Source organism: Vulpes lagopus, chromosome 2 (genome assembly GCF_018345385.1).
Source record: "Vulpes lagopus strain Blue_001 chromosome 2, ASM1834538v1, whole genome shotgun sequence".
NCBI lineage: Eukaryota > Metazoa > Chordata > Mammalia > Carnivora > Canidae > Vulpes > Vulpes lagopus.
Window position 1 is genome coordinate 42,364,894 of NC_054825.1, and position 20,325 is coordinate 42,385,218.

Genomic DNA, 20,325 nt, shown 5'->3' on the forward strand with positions numbered 1-20,325 from the left:
GCAAAGCCCAAGGCCAGAGAAAGGGAACAAAGGGTTCCGAGCGGGACAGAGGGAGGAAGTGATCTCCTGGCTGACTGAGAAGGGGATCTGGGAAGGTGAAGGGAGACAGGGCTGGAGGAGCCCACAGGGAAAGTCAAGACGGAGGGCTGAGATCCCAAGAGAAGGGCTGGTTTAATACCAGGACACCAGGTGACCCCAGGCACCAGGTGAGCAGAAGCTGCTGAAGGGCAGGAACGGGTGCCCAGGGGGCTGACTACTCCCCTGCATCTGGGCAGCCCGTCCTTTCTCGAAAGGGGATCTGGGTTGTGCATCTTCACGTTGGTCACACCTTGGGTGACGAACCACCCGCTCAACTGTACACGGCAGTCCCAGGGAAGAGAAATTTTGGAGGATACAAACCTGTGCCTTGTCCAAATGCTTAGAAAAATGTGGATGGGGAGAAGAAAACTCAAATACGAAATTGCTGAGTTTGCACCAAGGGAGTCTCCATGAGGAGAGTGCGATCCTCGGAGCACACTGCTTCCTGGTTTTCTTGCCTGACAGTTTTGAAATGTCCGCTCTGTCGCATCTTGCCACTTCCCTCCCCTCCTGCCGTGCTGCTCCCGGGTCTGCTAACGTGCTGTCTGCGGGGAGAGGGCGTCCGCTTATTCTTCAGTTAAACATCATCTCTCTCCTTTTGCCATTTCTGCGTGACTTGGTCCTGAGGCCTTGATGCCAGGGAGAGAGGAGGCAATCCTAGAAGGAGGCACGCCCTGAGCCTCCGTCTTCAAGGGAGAGGGCGGATGGGACCCTCCGTCGTCGAGACCTTTGGGAGCCTCGCGGTGTCCATAGCCCGAAGTCCCAACGCTCAGTCGCTCAGCCGAGGGTGCGATGCCTTTAGGAGCCGGCCCTGCCCCTTCCCAGGCTGCTGGACCCAGCAGGTGTCGCTGAATGAAAGGAAATGTTTATGCTCATTAATAGTGGTAATAATAATAATAAAAGAACTCCTGCTTGCTCGAGAGGTTCTTTTTTTTTTTATTATTTTTTATTTTTTTTAGGCTCGAGAGGTTCTGCTGAAGCAATAACCTGAAACCCCTTGGCGCACCTGCTAAGGCGAGGCCAGGACTCTCTCCGCAAAGTCTACTCCCACCATTTCCGGGAGACAAGAGATTAGCTAAGAGCAAAACCTTTGGGTTCCCCCTTTGAAAGGAACCAGGGATCCTTTGGAGAAATGTGGATTGCAGAGCTGGGGGGCGCAACAGGCAAGGGAAGCCTGGGCTTCTTGTGCAAGAGATTAAGGAAGCGCTCAGCGAGCAATGGGACTGTGTCAGAAGGAAACAGGAAGGGCCCGAGGGGCTCCCGCCGCAGACCTGGGACAGCTTGAGGTAGAGGGGAGTAAGAGCAACAGGTTAGAACCCACTGGATAAAATAGAAGCTACTGAGTCCACCTTAAAATAAGCAAACGGGGAAATGCACAGAGGAGGAACGGAGGACTCTCCTCCTTTCAGAAGGATGCCAGCTGACAAACATCTGGAGCCACGAGTTAGGGACTCATCGCTGGAGGCCGAGGCTGGTGGGTGAGGTTGCTCTGAGGAACACGATGCCCATATTTAGAGTCTCACAAAATTTTCCTATGACTACTTATTTATTACAAAGGGGAAAAGAGTAACTTTATGGTGAAGACAACTGGTGGACGCCCCGTTGTCAAGTGGCCCAAGTTGACATCACCTGCCTCCTGATTGGAGGCACTGAGGAGGACACGGAGGCACTTCTGTGCTGTTGGTGCCACAAATGCTCGCTTTGAATCTCACCTCGAGGAAAGGACCAGACATGAAACCAAACAGAACAACCTTGGGCAAGGTCACTGGCCTGCAGCGTCCAACGTGTCAAGGTCACCAGGGTCGAGGCACGGGAGGGGAGCTGTCACAGACTGGAGGGGAGCCGAGCGCCACTTGAAGCTGAACGAGGCGTGTGGCCTCAACGATAGGGTCCTATCAACGGAAGTCTCCGTTCTGAAATTTGTACTGTGGCTACGTAAGAGGATATTTTTATTTTTAGGAGGAGATTCGGAGTGAAGGGTCCCATGTGACCAAATTAATATAATAAATTAATATATTAATCATATTATAATTATATTAATATATTATAAATAATATAAGGTAATAATTATATAAAGTATAATTACAGTATATTATAATTATATATTAACATATTATAATTAATATAAAGTAATCATATAAATCATGATTATATTATAATTATATGTTAATATATTATAATTAATATAAAGTAATAATTATATGACATATAATTGTATTATATTATAATTATATATAATATATTAATAATTAATATAAAGTAATATAACAAATTAATAGGGGCACATAAAAACAGAGAAATATGACAGCACTTGGGGTAACACGTAAGCAATCTGGTAAATCTGGGTAAAGGAGACAAGAGTTCTTTGTAGGCTTTTGTCTAAATTTAAAATATCAAAATAAGAACGTACAAGTTTTTTGTGTTGTTTTTTTTTTAATGAGAAAATTTGCTTCTTTCAAACCCCCCAGAGCAGGGTGCTGCCGCAGGCCAGCCTGGAGGGGGCTGAGGGGATGGTGTGGGCACCCTGGACGCAGGGGCCCCGCGGTGTGACCAGGGTCTCCGGCTGCTCCCTCCCTGCGCAGGCCCCAGGCAGTCCTGAGGGGGAGGCGTCCCCCTGGAGCCCCAGAGCCCCGGGCGGGGGCAGCCGAGCATCTAGGGCCGCTGGCCGCCAGCCTGGGCGCGTGCCCGTGTGCCTTCCGGGCCGGGTGCCTATTCAGTGCCCACACCCTGGGCTAGAGACGCCCAGCTCGCGCTTAGAACAACCCGGTCAAATGCGCAGGCTCAATGCTGCTGCTTTTCAGGCAGGGAAACCGAGCGCCGGCCAGGTGGAGCTGAGCAGCTTCCAGCCCCTGCCATTTGCCCAGCTCCCGCACTCGACGCCCCGCGCCCTGGACGTGCCCGTACCCCTCCCGCCGCCAGGGCTTGGCGCCCCTTCCTCTGCCTCAGTCCAGGGTCCCCGCCTCCTCCTCAGCTACATGAATTTGCGGCCAAGTGGCATCAAGGTCTCCTGCCTCCGAAGCCCAGGGTCTCAGTGATAAGGAACCAGCGACTGGGCCGGAACCGAGCCTGGCCTGGTCGTCGGTCTCTCCGGCTGGGCCTCAGTTTCCCCACCTGTACGATGAAGCGGCAGGACGGCCCGGAGTGCGGTCCAGGGCTGCGTGTGCCTCCCCTGCGGGCCTGCACACCGTGCGGATCCCGGCCCTCCCGGCTGGCAGTCAGCTGGAGCCTGGCCTGTGCTTGATGAGTCCCCCAGGGCAGCTGGTAGGCCGTCCTCCCACCGCTTGGGAGCCTCCAGGTGGCCTCGGGGGGCGCGTGCACCCCAGCAGGCCCCTGTGCCCTGGCCGGGGAGCTGGGGGCCGTCACGGCCCTCTCTGAGGGCGGGCCTTCTCCGCCTCTGCCCTGTGCCTGTTGGGCTGGCCGCTCGCGGGCCCCTGTGCACCTCCTTGACGTCTTCCAAGGACTGTGAGCAGCACCCCGGCGTCGAACTAGAGTCCCAGCCTTGCGGCTGCAAGTTAGTAAACCCGAAAGCTTCCTGTCAACTTCGGGGAGCCATCTGAGTGGGAAGGGGCCTTGCATTTGCAGCTGCCTTCCTGGTGCAAACTGAAAAACAGTCTCTGTCACGTCCTGTGTGCTGAGCCATCCAGGCTCTGGGGGGAGGCGGCCGGCTCCCGGGGTCAGACCTAGGACCTGCCGGCCTGGGCCTGGGTGTGTGCACCTCCTTCCCTGCTTTCCCATCGTGCCCTGGCGGCGACCCTGGCCCGCCTCTCACCTCCGGCCCCCTCCGGTGGGCAGGCAGGGCTCCGCTTAGGACCCCACGCGGTGGGCAGGCAGGGCTACGCTTAGGACCCCACGTGGTGGGCAGGCAGGGCTCCACTTAGGACGGGACACTGACAACTCAGGACTGCTCCAAGCCTCCGTTTCTGTATCTGCTGGATTAAGTGAGGCCTACAGCACATGAGGCGCCTGGCAGTGAGACGGAGGCCCTGAGGCCCCAACAGGCTCTGGCACTTTTTCTGGAATTCCCTTCCTGCCTGGTCTCAGCAGTGGGTTCCTTCTCATCTATGGGGCCCCGGGTGGCCTCCTGTGGGAGGACTTCTCGGTGGAGCATCTCTCGCGGGTGCTGCTCTCCTGCCACTCAGCACACTGCCCACCTGGTGTTCATGACCCCAGCGGAAGCCTGGTAAATGCGATCGGTGCACTGCTGTGGGGTTTCTAGTAGGCAGGGTCGAGGGTGTGAGCCCCAGCCCAGCGGGCACGTGTCCAGACGCCCAGCGGGACCCCGCAGGAGCCGTCCAGGGCGTGGACCGTGGTCACAGGAGCATCCCAGTGCGGCCCCGGGCTCCTGAAGGTGCGGCCCGCGGCCTGGCAACGCGCTGCCCTTCCAGGGGGGCCAGTGCTGCCCGGCCTGCTGGAGGATGACGGGCGCGATTCAGACAGCGTGTTAGCAGAGAGCCCACGATGGCGCCTCGGAGCCCAGGCACTGCCCTTTCCAAGTGGGATTGATGTCACCAGGCGGCTGGAGACCCTCCTCCTCCACGGCCCCTTCTGCCCCAGGGCTCTCCAAGCTCTCGCTCCAGTCCTCCTGGAGGAGGAGGTGCAGAGCCGTAGGCTGCCCGGATCGCCCAGGGGGGCAGCTGCGTAAGAACCAGGACCTCGGGCACCTGGGCAGCTCGGTGAGCCGAGTGGCTGACTCCTGAATCAGCTCAGGACATGACCTCAGGGTCCTGGGATCCAGCCTGGCACCGGACTCTGCGCAGCAGGGCCTCCGCTGGAGATGCTCGCTCTCCCTCTGCCCCTCCTGCATCTCAAATAAATATGTAAATCTTAAAAAATAAAAAAAATAAAAAAATAAAAAAAATAAAAAAAACGACCATTGTCCTAAGAACAATGGGAAGTCCTAGCAAGGTGACAATGGGAAGGGCCTGAAACTGTGACAGCCCCGGCTTCAGGGATGAGCCGCGAGCACAGCTGCCCTGGACTCCTGCTCAGAGGAGCCCTGCACCTGGGGCTTAATGCTCCCTGATGGTCGTCTTGAAACTTTAAAAAAAAATTTTTTTTATTGGAGTTCAATTTGCCAACATATAGCATAACACCCAGTGCTCATCCCACCAAGTGCCCCCCTCGGTGCCCGTCACCCAGTCCCCCCATCCCCCCCGCCTGCTTCCCCTTCCACTACCCCTTGTTGAAACTTTTTTTTTTTTAAGGTCTATTTATTTATTTGAGAGAGAGACAGAGAGACGGTGCGTGTGAGCGGGTGGGAGGGGCAGAGGCAGAGGCAGAGGGCGAGGGAACGAATCTCACACAGGCCTGCATCGAGCTCGGAGCCACATTTGGGGCTCGACCTCAGGACCCCAACCAAGATCAGGACCTGAGCCGAAACCAGTATTCGGACGCTTCACCAGCTGCAACATCCAGGAGCCCCTTGAAATCCTTAATACGATCCTCGAATTTGTGTTTGTGCATGAAGCTGATGGGATGGGGAAGTGCTGGGAGCCCTGGCTGGTCCGGGGGCCTGGTCACCACTATGCCCCCGCGTCGTTCTCAGCTTCGTCCTTGCCGGCCTAGGGCCACTGCCACTCCGTGCCCCTAGCAGGAACCTGGGTGCAGGCACGGGGGGCTCGGGGTGCCGGGGGCACTGACCTCGCGGATGGCACGGCTTGTCCTGTAGGACGCGGTCCACGAGTGAGTGAACCGCTGGGTCCCGCAGGCACTGATCCCCTCGGTGGCGCCGTGCAGCGATGATGCTGCTGTTTCCCGGGCTCCAGGCGACGGGAGGTGGTGAGTAAGGGAGGCCCCAAGAGAGTTCCCCTTCCTGAGGGGCACTCGGGTGTCTCTGTCCCTCTTCTGCACCTCCTTCGTGGCTCACCACCCAGGCCCCCATCTCGGGGCCGCGCCTGGGCCTTGTCTCTCTCCCGGATGTTATCACACCCTCCTCACCTCCCACCCCCACCCCGAGCTACTTCTCATCAGGGGAGACCTTTCCAGAACCTGCCTGCGGGCCCCTCCAGGCAGAGACTAGGTCTGTCTGCTTCCTGGGCCCCGGTTCCTGCAAAGCCTGGCGGGAGGTGGTGCCGAGCGGTGCTTGCCGACAGAAGCGGTGGCAGTCACCGCGGTCGGCCATCAGCGTCCACGGCAGCCCAGGATCTCCTTCGAGGGGCGACGGATGGACGTGGGGCTCACTTCTGGTCACAAGACCCCGGGGGAGGTCTCTGGGGAGGATGAGGGCAGAGAGGACTCTGAAGAAGCTGAGATGTCGGGAGAGGCGGCCTTTGCCTCCCTGTAGACGAGGCTTTGTCTGGGGTCCTAGAGCTGAGCTGCTGCGGCCCCGCGGGGAGAGAAACAGAGGTGAACCACAGGCCCCCCACCTGGAGGCCGCGCTGCCTCGGGGCCCCTCGTGTGGGAGACGACACGCCTCCTCCCGTTAGGCCCTTTGCTTTCATGTTTCCCGCAGCCACAACATCCCCAGTGGAGGCAGGTAACAGTGACCTTGGAAGCCCAAGCCCGTGCTGGGCCCTCGCCCCGGACGCCCGCAGCCCCAACGACCTCCCGGGGTTCACCTTTTCCAGCTCCGGGCGGCGTGAGAGGTTCTGGATGCGGAACTGGAGAAAGCAAGGCTGAGGCCCACTGTTGGGAAAGGTCAAGACAGATCCCGTTCGTGGGCTGTGAGGCTTCGCGTGAGTCATGCAAACCCTGCTCCCTGGTTTGCTCCTCTGGGAAGCGGAGGCAGCGATGGGGTGCAGCCCCCAGCATAGGCTGAGGCTGCGGGAGGTGGGCCGCGCGGAGGGCTTCCCGGGGCCCCGGCACCTGGCCAGGGCTCCAGGGACGAGTTGGCCATTCAGGGGCCCGGGCTCGGGATGGGGGGAGCAGGGGTGGGGTGAGGGGAGAAGGGAGACCTGGGCCGAGAGCTCGGGAGCCTCTGGACCGCCCCGGGAGGGGGAACCTCCTGCATGGGGTCCCTGGGGTGGCCCGGGGGGATTTGCTCGGTCAGGGAGGGCCAGGAAGATGCGCCGAGACGGAGGCTGGAGAGCAGAGGAGAAAAGTACAGCGGCGAGAAAGGCACCTTCAGGCAAGTGGGAAAACGCTTGTTGGGGTGATGAGAGGAACCCCTGGGGAGGCAGGGGAAGGGCCTGGCTGTGCAGTTTCCTGCCAAGGAGAGGGTGGAGGCCTTCTCTTACCAGGGGCTTCTGTCTGCCTCCAGAACTAGAGGCATCAGCTCCACTGACAGATGGACAAACTGAGGCCAGGGAGCAGTTCGTGCCATGATGCTGGTGCTCCAGATCCTGGGGTACGGGGCGGCTTCACACGAGCTGGCATCAGCTACCGGCGACACAGACCTTGGGGCCTTCAATGCTGGGGATGTTTATTGGCTCAAACCTAAGGATTCTGGAGGCAGGGGTGCCCTGCAGGTGCTGGAGGCAGGGCAGCCTGCTGTGCAGGGCCCTCCCCGGGGTGGCTGGGCCCAGGTACAGCTGCGCCCCATCTGGAAGCACCGGGCAGCTCAGCTCCTGTCGGCTCCAGGTCTCATCGCCCTGGGTTGTCTTATCGCCCATCTGAAGCATCGGTGAGGTGATGATTTGTGGCCAAGGCTGACTCACCCCTTCTCGCCTACCCACCCTGGGCTCGGGGCCCCGAAGGTGCGTTCTGCTGAGTGGCACGCTCCACGTGGGGGCGGCCCAGGGCCCCTTCCAAGGTAGCAGCCGACAGCGTCCCCAGCACCTGCCCAATCAAACCAGGAATCCGGGCCGTGCTCTCCACGTGGGCTCCCTCCTAGAGATGAGGGCGGGTGCTGGAGAGCTGGAGGGTGAATTAGGGTCCCTTGACCGCTGCAGGGCAGGGCCAGACAAACACGGGACCTCCGCCTGGGTTTTCAGACTCCTCGATGCCTTATAATCCCATCTCTCGGCTCCGCCACCATCTTCCTGCTCCAGAGACGCAGGGGGCAGTGCCCACCAGAACTCCCACCCTCATACGAGGGCTAGCTGCCTGTCCCCCGTCTCTGTCCCCCCCAGCTGTCTGCCCCCAGACCGTGACCCCCTTGAGGGGGGCTGTATCGGGGCACCAGGCAGCCAGAGCCTGGCTGGCCAGTGGGGGTGTGGCTTGGCCCAGAGCTGGGGGGGCAACGGCACTCAGGTCCTGCCCTGTGCTGGCCCACACCCTCGGGGGCTCCAGGGTCCCTAAGTCAATGCCTCAGAGAGTGGCCCCACTAGGGCTTCCCCAGGGGTGGCAGGTGGCAGGCGGGGCTGCAGGAGGGAGCCCCGCGGCTCCACTTCCTGTGGCAGGGCCCTGCTGCCTGCCCCTGGGCGCTTGCACAAGCCTCCCCACCCAGAGCGTGCTCACCCCTGCAGCCTGACTGGTCTGCACACTGCGGGTGGCGGGACACCAGGGCCCGCCCTCCCATCCTGAAGGCCGCGCTCCTTCCTCATTTTGCTGCTGCTGCTATAGCCCCAAACAAAACAGGTTGGGTCCTTCCCTCCATTGGGGCGGCTCCTCTGGCTTGCAGCTGCCTCAGAGGTGCCAGCCGGGAGGGGCCTGGGCAGCCTCAGCGGGACAGCCTGCGCCTGGTGCTGGCTGCTGGCTGCTGGCTCCTGGCTCCTGGCTCCTGGCTCCTGGCTCCTGGCTCCTGGCTCCTGGCTCCCGGCTCTTGGCTGCTGGCTCCTGGCTCCTGGCTCCCGGCTCTTGGCTGCTGGCTCCTGGCTGCTGGCTGCTGGCTGCTGGCTCCTGGCTGTTGGCTGCTGGCTGCTGGCCCTCTTCAGCCCTGGCTGTGTGGCAGGAGAGCGAGCTGCGCTGCACCAGTCGCCCCAGGATGATGCCTCAGCTGCAGTTCAGAGATGCCTTTTGGGTGAGTGAAGCCGCCGGGGCACTGGACAATGCAGTGGGCACCGGGAGGCCAGCCGGGCTGAAATCCCCCCGCCCCGCGGTTGATGGGGATGCGGCTCCAGAAGGAGGTTTTCTCATAAAAACAGCAGCTGACTTTTGGCCTTAACCACCGCAACCTGTGCTCCTGTCCTTCTGGGTCAGGGAGGGAGAGGCCCTTGGCCTGGGCACCTGGGAGGCTCTCCACCTGGCCTGACCTCGGAGAGCACTGCCCCAGGGTCTCTGTGGGAGGATCCAATCTGTGGTGCAGGCGAGGGCGGGGGCGCCAAGGGGCTTGGGGACCTGAATTCGGGTCTTGGCTCTGCTACTTAGGGACGGGGCAAGCTGTGCGACCTCTCCTGCCTCGTTTCCCCAGTTGTTCGGGCCAGGTCAGCCTTAAGGTTGGTCTCAGCTGGCGAGACTCGAGGGGGGATCTAAGGCGGAGTCGCAGCCCTTCGCCGGCCTGCCCAGGCAGGTCTTCTCCCGCACGCTGCCTCTCGTCCTCGCTGCCTCGGGCCCTGTGAGGAGGCCGCAGGGCCAGGCAGCCCCCTGCCCCCTTGCCCAGCGCAGGCGCACCTCACGTCCCCTGCGTGAGACAGCGACCCCCGCAGGCTCCAGGTGATGGGCTTGGCGTGGCCATGCGGCCTGCAAGCCGCCTCTGCCGGATCCCCGCATTCTTTCTCTGTGGTGGCGCGACACTCACCCTCTGCTTCCCGGGCTCCGGCTGGCCCAGCGGCCCCGAGAGAGCGCAGACCCTCCACCGAGAGGTGGGGGTGAGGGTCCCGAGGGCAGAGGACTCCCTGGCCCCTCACTCAGTCACGCAGCCACAGCCAACAGCACCCCCCACCCTGGGCCCTTTCCTGGGGCGGCCCGGGGGGTGAGAGGCCAGGGCAGTGAGAGGCCAGGGGGGTGAGAGCGGACGAGCCAGGCCTGCCTTCCCTTCCGGGCCCTGCTCTGCTTGGGGCCTGTGGTCAGTGTGCAAATGGCCTGCGTCCGGCCTGCCCTGACCACACAGTGGGCAGAGGGCCAGCTGCGGGGCACCCTGTTCCTCGCTGGGCCTCTCTCTCCCCATCTCTACAAGAGAGAGATGGGCTTAGGTCAGGGGAGCCAATGGCGGGCCCCAACCAAGCAGCAAGGGGGCGGCGGTTGCGGTGGGGGCGGGGCGGTGAGTCAGCACCCCGGCTCCGGAGGAGCTGAAGGGGCGCAAAGTGGGGGAAAGACGCAGGCGTGGAAAGCAGGGTGCTCTGTGGCCCAGGGCGGACCCAGAGACCCTGCACATTTGGCCCCTGGACATCTGTGCCAGCCCAGGGCCCCAGGGCAGAAGGGTGGCTAGAAGCAGCCCCCCATAGGGCCTGGGCCGTGGGGATGGCGTGGGGGGTGGCAGGGAAGGAAGGGGCCCACCTGGGGCCAGCGGTGCTCTGTGCTTGCCCCTCCCCTGGGCCCTGCGGGCTCCAGGAGCTGCGGTGCCTCCCTCCTCCTCTGCTGGCTCTGGGCAGGAACAGGGCTCTATCCTGGGGAAGCCGGGGCTCTATCCTGGGGATGCCGGGGCTCTAGCCTGGGGAAGCCGGGACTCTAGCCTGGGGGTAGCTGGGGCTCTATTCTGGGGATGCCAGGGCTCTAGCCTGGGGAAGCCGGGGCTCTAGCCTGGGGGTAGCTGGGGCTCTATCCTGGGGATGCCGGGGCTCTAGCCTGGGGAAGCCGGGGCTCTAGCCTGGGCGTAGCTGGGGCCCTATCCTGGGGGTAGCTGGGGCTCTATCCTGGGGGAAGCCGGGGCTCTAGCCTGGGGGAAGCCGGGGCTCTAGCCCGGGGGTAGCTGGGGCTCTATCCTGGGGAAGCCGGGGCTCTATTTTGGGGAAGCTGGAGCCGGGAGGGGGAGAGACAGGGCCATGGGAGCCTCACAGCCCAGTTCTGGCAAATGCCCCAGAAGGTCATTATTGGCCTCACTGCAGCTGTCTCCCTGGGGCCCAGTCCCCCTACCCCCAGCTGACCCAGGGAGCTGCAGACGGCGCAGGCACCGTTCTCAGGATGCTACATGGTCCTTCATTTAAGCTGATGAAGCAGACTATCCTCTCTCTACTCTTCAGAGGAGCTAGTGGAGGCCCAGAGGACCTAGGCGGCTGGCCCAGCCTGCCCACCCCCACCCCCACCCAGCTCTGCCCAGCCCAAGGTTTTAAACCCCATAGCTTGGTGGTTTGAGAACGAGTGGTCTTCAGGAGCGGGGGGATGCGCGAGCTGGAAGGCTCTTGCCCAGACCTGCTCTGCCGGGCCTGCTCCCAGCACTCGCTCGCGGGAAAACGGAGACAGTAGTTTCTGGGGAGCTAAGAGCTTCTATTAAAGCTCATACACTTTACTCAAGGGAGATGCCCCATGAGTGTTATTTAGGGCCTGTGAGCTCTAATTCCACCCGCCACTTTAGCAAGATTAGTCGTCTGGTGTTTTAATTGGTAGTCCACAGGGAACCTGGCGCCCGTGGGGCCTGGCCAAAGCTGGGGGGCCTGCCGGCCGGAGACACACACTGCCGGCAAGGGAGGGGAGCCCGGAAGCTCAGGCGGTGGGATGGCCGGGTGGGGGCGGCTGCTTGTGGCCCTCGGAGGCCCTTGTCTGCTGGGCTTCGTCATCGCAGCCTGACCGCCCAGGGCCCAGGGCCATTCATGGCCTGCCTTCCTGTGGTGGAGCCAGGCCCGCGGCGTGAGGCAGGAGGGCCAGCCACAGGGGCAGGGCGGCTGAAGCGCGCAGGTGATCAAGGGCATCGCAGCCTTGCAGGGCTGGGCCTGGAGCCGGGCTGGGCCTGGAGCCAGGCCTAGCGGAGAGACAGAGCCGAGGGCTTGAATCCAGCCGGAGCTGAGAGGCCTGGGTCTCAGCAGCGGGTCCTGCCCCCCGCCTCCCAGCCCCTCCTTGTGGAGCCTGTGCTCCCGGGGCAGCCGGGCTCTGTGCCGGGACACCTGTCTGCATCCTTGGCACAAGGCTGCCCAGCAAGTGACGGTGTTCAGTGTCCATGGAACAGATGTAGGAGCGGTGATCACCTCCACAGTCCCACTGCCTTCCTGAACCCATTTTTCTCCTTCGTTTCACTTTATTCCATCCTACAAGCACTTGTGGAGCAGCAGGCTCTGCTCCGTGGTCCCAGCTGGACGCAGACTCCCTGCCGCCTCCAGGCAGGTGGATGGGCCAGCGTGGCTCGGGGGTAGGAGGGTCCCTGCGCAGCCCCGGGGAGGAGGCCCCCCCGCCCCGCCCCGACACACCGGCTGTGGGATGCACAGTGCTCTGTGCTGGGCCTTCCCACCCTGGACCCGGTTCTACTGAGACCCACGTCCTGTCCCTCTGGGGTTGTTACCAGGAAAACCAAGGGCTGGGGGAGCCTGGGCTGGGGGAGCCTGGGCTTCGTACACTAAAGAGGCATCTCACCCTGGCGTTGGGCAGGAGCTGCAAGGGGCTGGAGGGAGCGAGCCTGAACTTTGACCTCTGACCTGAAGTCACAGCTCTCTCCTGTGTGGCTGGGCGGGCACCAGTATCATCCCGAAACCAGCCAGGCTGGGAGGAGCCGAACCCCACACTGGGGACAGAGGAAGACACCACTTTCCTGGTGCGGGAATGACTCACTAGGGAGATGGGGGGGGGCTAACCCCGTCGCCTCTTCCACTTCCTGGCTCTGAGACTCAGGTTCCTCATTTAGGAGGGAAGCCCCGCTCTTACCTGTCAATCCTGGTCACGGGGCCTCACTGAAAACCAGTAGAGGCGAGGTTCCCTGGGCACCTACTCTGTTCTGAGCGCTTGGAGCTCTGTGTGTACCTTCTGAAAAGATAAAACCAGTAGATCTAAGACCCTAAAGGGAAAACAGGAAAATAGAGGAAACCAGGAAAAAAAGACTCTTTAGTCTCATGACACAAAGGCAGTTGGCCGGTGATGTTTTGCTGCGCTTCCCTAAGGTCATTTCACACATGGTGTGCATGGTATCGGATTCTCCCCTAATTTCTTTTTCTTGCACTTTAAGATTTATTTTTAATTGGGGCAAAGTAGACCTCGCATGAAAATCAGCAACTAAACTTTGAAGCGCACAGCTCAGTCGGTCCCTGCAGACACCCCCCCCCCCGCCCCTTTCCAACGTGATTCCATTTTGAGCACATGTGGGTGCGGGTGCGATTTCCTCGCTGCAAAACCCCATTGTTAAAGGCTACACGGTCCAGTTCACGGGCTCGGGAGACACAGGATTCATTTATCCAATCCCCCACTGCTGGACATTTAGGTGGCTGCGGCCGGTTATTCGTTAGTTCTGGCCAGAGATACAATGCATAGATCTCTACCAAAATTTTTCACTTGAGGATTATTTCCTTGGGTGGATTTCCGGAAGAGGGGACATTCCCGGGTGAGAAAGTGGGGCCGCGTTCCTACCTGGGCAGGAAGGAGGGAGCACAGCCGCCCGGAGGGGGTGGGGACAGGCCTGGAGGGTCCGCTGGGGAGGCCTTGGGGGCGGGGGAGGCCGGGCGGGGAGCAGGCCCTCCCGAGCCACAGGGGGGCTGGGGGCCCTGGCTGTCTCGCCGGGCGCCTCCTGGGCAGCCCCCTACAAGCCAGCAGGGATTTCTGTGGCTCTGGAAGTAACATTGTCTTTCCATTTCCGTCTTAATTTTCTGTAAGTGAACACAGGCTACGTATGACATCTCTTTCTGGCTTTTTGAGGGCCAGCAGGTGCGTGGGGCTGGGGGAGGGCGGAGGGAACACATTCCAGGCGGACCCGCCCCCGCGTGGAGCACGCAGGACACTCGGTCTCATGCACGCCCTGACATCCTGACCTGAGCCGAGATCAAGAGTCAGATGCTTGACCCACCAAGCCACCGAGCTGTCACCCTATTTGTCACTCAAAAGGAAAATATCTATAAACGCAAAACTAAGCAATTCTTGTTTTCAAGCCTGAACTGGTGTTTCTCGGTGAGACCTGGCCTGACAGCACGCCGGCTTCCGCATGCTCCGGGGCGCTGTGTGGCTCCCAGAGGCCCCAGGCCCGAGGGCTCGCGTGCGCCCATCCATGCCGTGGCCCGCTGTCTGACGGTGAGGCCGGCAGGGCATGCGGTCCTGCTGCCTCTGCACCTGGCGGCCTGCAGGTGGTCACCTGGAGGGTTGCCGGCGGGCAGTGCGAGAGCCAGCCGCGCCTCCGACTTGATTCTTACTGGGAGACCTGACCTGCTTCTCAAAGGCCCTCTCGGGGCTCCAGTCCCCAGGGACTTGGGTACCCTTCCCAGCCGTTCCTGGCACCTGCGCACAGCCGGGGGGACGGGGGGCCCGGGAATGGAGAGGCAGGGCCTGGCTTGGGCTTCGAAGGGAGGTCCAGGATTTGGGAGGTGGCAGGAGGAGGGTGGCACTCGGGTGGAAGGACTGGCCTGGGCAAACGCGTGGAAGCGGGGAGTGGACATGTGCCTGGAAAACAGTTTGTGGCCCAGAGGACTGTGCAGGGCGGCCTGTAAGAAGGCACGACGGCAGCCCGGTTGTGAAAGGCCCTGCGCAGCCCAAGTGCTGGCACAGACACTTCCTTCTCCTCTCTGCTCCCCTCCAGGGGCCGATGCTCTTGTCATGCGAGGGAGCCTAGAGGCTGCAGGCCCGGGGTGGGGTGGGGTGGTGACCCTGCTCCTCTCCCGGACTCTGGCGCGTGCCACAAACCACACAATGAGGGGAAACTCGGTGTGGAAACTGAAAGTGCCTGGGCTTCCAGCAAGAGCTGCCCGCGCCAGGGCTCGTCCTTGGACTAGCTCCAGAAGGGCCTCCCCCAGCCTCCCGAGGGAGACGCTGCACCTTCACTGGCTGCGGCTCGGGGGGTCGTTTCCCCTCTCTGAACTGCAGTGTCCTCACCTGCAGGCCGGCAGAGCGAGGCTCACCTAAGGCAGAGGTGGTCCCCTGGGGCTGCCCCTCTTCTGCTGCCCACCATAGGGAGTCAGCAGAGCGGAAATGGGTTCTTTTTTTTTTTTTTTTAAGATTTTATTTATTTATTCATGAGAGACAGAGAGACAGAAAGGCAGAGACACAGGCCAGGGGAGAAGCAGGCTCCACACAGGGAGCCCGATGCGGGACTGGATCCCAGGACCTCGGGGTCACGCCCTGGGCCGAAGGCAGGTGCTCACCCACTGAGCCCCCCAGGCATCCCCTGCAGAAACAGGTTCCAAGTGACCCAGACTTACAATCGCATGTTCACCCCCAGGGTGAGCCTCGTATGTGCACCCCGGTTCCCAGAACGCCCCCCTACCCGTTTACCATCACACACTACATTCCAGCATCAGAGAGTCATGCCCACGGCTTCAAGGGACAAGATGCATTTAGTTCCAACAGCAGCTCTGTGGCCTGAGCACTCTTATTCCCATTTTGCAGACAGAAAGCTCCTGGAGGGGGTGTGGGCCTCGGCACGCCACCCAGGTGGGCATGAGGCTGTGGGCGAGGCCTGGCCGCTAAGTTCCCCGGCCTGGGTCCCAGAGCCCTTGGTGGTTTGCTGGGACCTGGTGCCCTGAGCAGGGACGAATGACAGCCCCTTCCGCCGATGTTGACAGCACCCGCTGTTGGGCAATAGGAAGGGCAGCTGGCACTCCAGAGACTACAGCCAGGGCAGGGATGCGGTGGCCGGCCGGGGCTCAGGGCTTCTCAGCAGTGGAGAGGGAACAAGGGAAGCCGGGCCCTACTGGGGAGAGAAAAGGGGGTGATGGGCTGAGGTGGGAGAGTGCCTGGTATGTTCGAGGGACAAGGAGGCTGGGGTGTCCGGGGCCAAGTGACCGAGGTGGGGAGTCCTTGGAGATAAGACCGGGTATGTACAGGGAGCCATATCTAGTGGGACTGTGGTCTCAAAGGTCCCAATGCCCCGGCCACGTCCAAGGCCAATCACATCTGAATTTCAGGTGGGAGGCTGAGCCTCGGTATCCTCCGAAGTTCTTGAGGTCTCCAAAGCATAGCCGGGGTTGGAAGCATTGGTGCAGATACCGGGGGCGCTGCTGGACGCGCTGCCGTCACAGACAGCGGGTGTACATCCGGCTTGTACCACTGATGTGACTCGGTTGGACTCACTTGTGAGCCAGTAGAGGGGAGAGGTTAGTTTTAATTTTTTTTTAAGATTTTATTTATTTATTTATGATAAAGAGAGAGAGAGGCAGAGACACAGGCAGAGGGAGAAGCAGGCTCCATGCAGGAAGCCCCATGTGGGACTCGATCCAGGGACCCCGGGGTCACGCCCTGGGCCAAAGGCAGGCACTCAACCGCTGAGCCACCCAGGGATCCCCTGTTTTAGTTTTTTTAACCTTATAATCCTCTACGATTACTTTTTTACTGGGGTAAATAAATGTAACCTAAAACTTTCCACTTTAACCACTTTTAAGTGTGTAATTCAGCGGCATCAAGTACACCATTGCTACTGTTTCCAGAACTTTTCATCATCCAGAGCAGAAACTCTGTACCCATCAAGCACTAACTCCTCCCCTCCCTCCCTCATCTCCTCCTTCTGTCCTACTTCCTATGAATCTGGCTCTGCTAGGAACCTCCTAGATTTGAAATCATACAATATCTGTCCTTCAGTGTCTGGCTTCTTTCCCTCAGCTTGTCTTCGAGGTTCATCCATGTTTCGGGGTGTCTGGGGTGGCACAGTCGTTAAGCATCTGCCTTCATCTCAAGTCATGATCCCAAGGTCCTTACATAGGCTCAGCCCTGCATCCTCACCATTGGGCTCCGTGCTCAGCAGGGAGTCTGCTTGACCCTCTGCCCCTCCCCCCACTTGTTCTCTCTCTCTTTCTCTCTCAAATACATAAAATCTTTATAATTTTTAAAGATTTTATTTATTTATTTATGAGAGACACACAGAGAGAGGCAGAGACACAGGCAGAGGGAGAAGCAGGCTCCATGCAGGGAGCCTGACGTGGGACTCCATCCCAGGACCCCAGGATCATGCCCTGGGCTGAAGGTGGTGCTAAACCCCTGAGCCGTCTGGGCTGCCCTACATAAAATCTTTTTATTTTTTTATTTCTTTTTATTTTTAATTTTTTTCATACAATCTTTTTTAAAAAGTTCATCCGTGTTTCAATAGGTACCAGAATTTCATTTCTTTTTGTGGCTAACCAATATTCCATTCTCTGTATACATCCTATTTTGTTCATCATTCATCTGTGGATGGACTCTTGCTTGGGTTGTTTCCTCCTTTTGAATATTGTGAATAGTGTTGCTATGAACATAAGTGTACAAATATCTGTTTGAATCCCTTCTTTTAGGGCAGCCCGGGCAGCTCAGCGATTTAGCACTGCCTTCAGCCCAGGGCATGATCCTGGGGTCCTGGGATCAAGTCCCACGTCAGGCTCCCTGCATGGAGCCTGCTTCTCCCTCTGCCTGTGTCTCTGCCCCTCTTTTTTTCTGTGTGTCTCATGAATAAATAAATAAAATCTTAAAAAAAAAAAAATCCCTGATTCTAGGTGTTTGGGGCATTTGCCTAGGAGCGGAATTGCTGCGTCATATGGGTCCCTCCGTTCTACTAGCTCAGTAACGCTAACATGTGTTCCCCAGCAGCTGCTCCATTTTACACTCTTGTCAACGATGCACAAGACTGGGGATCCCTGGGTGGCTCAGTGGTTTAGTGCCTGCCTTTGGCCCAGGGTGTGATCCTGGGGTCCCAGGATGGAGTCCCACGTCGGGCTCCCGGCATGGAGCCTGCTTCTCCCTCTGCCTGTGTCTCTGCCTCTCTCTGTCTCTCTGTGTGTCTATCATGAATAAATAAATAAATAATCTTTAAAAAAAAAACAATGCTCAAGACTTACGACTTCTCCACATTGTCTCTAGCTTGTGTGCGTGCGCGTGCCCATGTGTGTTTTGATCCCAGCCATCCGACAGGGCTTGAGTGCTTCCCCCTGGGGTTTTAATCTGTATTGCCCTAATGACTAATGTCGGGCATCCTTTCATGTGCTTATTAGCCATTTGTGTATCTTCTTTAGAGAAACATCTATTCACGAGCTTTGTCTCCTTTTGAATTATTTGTGTTTGCTGTGTTTCATTCTGTATTCCAGGTATGAATTCCTTATCATATATATGATGTGCAAATATTTTCTCACAATTGGTGGGTTGTCTCATTATTCTCTTGATACTGTCTTTTGTTGCACAAAAGTCTTTCATTTTGACAAAATCTAGTTTGTCTAATTTTTCTTTTGTTACCTGTGCTTTTGGTGTCAAATCCAGGAAGTCATTACCAAGTTCAGTGTCTTGAGGCTGTTCCCCTATGTTTTCTTTTCGGAGTTTTATGATTTTAGCTCTTACATTTAGGTCATTGATCCATTTTGGGTTAATTTTCCTATGTAGTGTAAGGAATGGGTCCAGCTTCGTTCCTCTGCATGTGGCCATCCAGTTCCCTGGTGCCATTTGTTGAAGAGACTGTCCTATTCCCGTTGGATGACCCGGACGTCTTTGTCAAAAATCATACACGTGTTTGTTTCTGGGCTTTCTATTCTCTCCCATCAGTCTATACGTCTGTCCTGACAGTACCACACTATTTAGATTACGGTCGGTTTGTAGTAAGTTTTGAAATCAGGAGGCATGAGTCTGCCAACTTTGCTCTTTTTCAAGATCACTGACAATCGGAGGTCCTGGGAGGAAAGTTTTTATCGTTCCCATTTTACATGTGAGGAAACTGAGTCTTGAGCCTTCCTAAGGTTGCCCAACCTGGACTGGCGCCCAGCCTATGACCAACCTTCCGTAGCTCCGCCAGCCTGGGCACTGGAGGAGCACCCTCCTTACAGGCCTGGCCTTCCCGGGTCCTGGCATCAGTCACATTTGTTCCTTTGATTCCAGGGTCGGTTTCTACCCCCTTGCACGTCGGAATGAGAGTCATCACAGACCCCAATGCACAGATGGTGGGTCCTCTGCAGTGGTCCTACCTCTGGCTTCCTGGGCTTCCTTGAGGTCCCACTGGCTCTCACTCCTCAGGGAGCATTGCCCACAGGCCAGGGTCGCCAGCTTCCTCAGTGGCTCATAGGAAGGTCCTGCGGGGAATTGCTGTCTGCCCTGGCCTCGGCCTGCTTGGACCTGAGGGGCCTTTGAAAATCAGGACTTCCAGCCCCGGGACTTCAAGCTGGCTCAGAGGGAAGGTGAAGCAGTGCACGGTCACAGGCTGCCCAGGGCTTGGTCGGGAGCCCCAGCACCCCAGGGTCTAGAAAGCGGTATCTTGCTCTATTTAGACATGTATTTTCCTGCAGCGCGGCTCCCTGCCAGGTGCACACCGGCTGCGTCGGGCAGGGTAGGCAGACTCCCAGTCTCCAACACAGAACCCTTACTTGGAGGGCACCTTACTTGGTCAGGCTGCCTTTAAAGCCCATGCCCCTCTGGGATCCTACTCCACTCACGGGGTGGCCCTGCTGAGCCCCTCCACTCTCTGAGCCTCTGATTTTTGTGGGCAGGAAATAGAGACGTGGCAACACGATGTTAGTGGCCGCTTAGGGGCCAGGAGCCCTACATGCAGACCCCCTGCAGGTACAGGACCCAGCCAGCACCCAGTCTTGGAGAGCTTTGCAGCCAGAGCTCAGAGTCCGTCCAGAGACCTAGAACTCGCCAAGGCTGGCAGGGGAGGCCAAAAGGCCTTTTCCAGAGGCTACAGGGGTCTGTCCCTGCCTTCAGGAAAAGCATGGCAATGGGAATGGGCTCCTCTGCAGCTCCAGGGTCCATCTCTGTCTCTCAACCAAGTCCCAAGGCCAAGGGAGGAGCACCTCACAGTCCCAAGGAAATATAACCCTGTGAGGACACGAGGTTCAACGGCTCATCCCATTTTACAAATAAAAAAAAAATGCATTAGATGGGATCCCTGAGTGGCGCAGCGGTTTGGCGCCTGCCTTTGGCCCAGGGCGCGATCCTGGAGATCCGGGATCGAATCCCACGTCGGGCTCCTGGTGCATGGAGCCTGCTTCTCCCTCTGCCTATGTCTCTGCCTCTCTCTCTCCTCTCTCTGTGTGTGTGACTATCATAAATAAATAAAAATTAAAAAAAAATGCATTAGAGAGATTGGAAGCAACCAAATAAGTGTTACTGGATTCAAACCTAGCTCTCCTTTCTTATTTCCTTTCTTTTACTTAATATGTACTCATCACCGTGGCCACCATTTTCCAGGAACTTAGTAAGTGTCAGGTGCTGCTTTTTGGGCTCCCTCGAATACTTTCATTTAGTCCCAGAGCCCAGAGGGGAGCAATAGGTTCATGCCCATTTTACAGAGGAGGGACTGAGTGCTTGGGAGGCTCAGTGACTTGTCCAAGGCTGTGCTGAGTGTGTGCGTGGGACTGGGCAGGACTAGAACCCAGGGCCTGAGCTCTTGCCACATTCAACTGCCTGGACTTCCCCTGGGGAGCCTCCCCTGGCAGGTGTCGGCAGTGTGGGAGGGGTGATACTTGGGAATGGGATGTGCAGGGA

General features: G+C 58.7%; 1 protein-coding gene across 4 annotated transcripts in view; it reads left to right on the top strand.

Moving 5' to 3' along the window:
* The first annotated feature begins 6,162 nt into the window (after nucleotides 1-6,162).
* The window catches only part of PSTPIP1 (proline-serine-threonine phosphatase interacting protein 1), a 40,633-nt gene continuing 26,470 nt past the window's right edge, over nucleotides 6,163-20,325 (top strand). The window contains exons 1-4 of one of the 4 annotated variants that reach the window (XM_041746142.1): nucleotides 6,536-6,553; nucleotides 6,645-7,144; nucleotides 7,277-7,363; nucleotides 8,849-8,917. In XM_041746142.1, the coding sequence (XP_041602076.1) occupies nucleotides 7,304-7,363; nucleotides 8,849-8,917 (129 nt within the window). In that variant the 5' untranslated portion in view covers nucleotides 6,536-6,553; nucleotides 6,645-7,144; nucleotides 7,277-7,303. Of the gene's footprint in view, nucleotides 7,145-7,276; nucleotides 7,364-8,848; nucleotides 8,918-20,325 lie in introns of all 4 variants that reach the window. The other 3 variants (XM_041746144.1, XM_041746146.1, XM_041746143.1) reach the window with 3 other exon arrangements.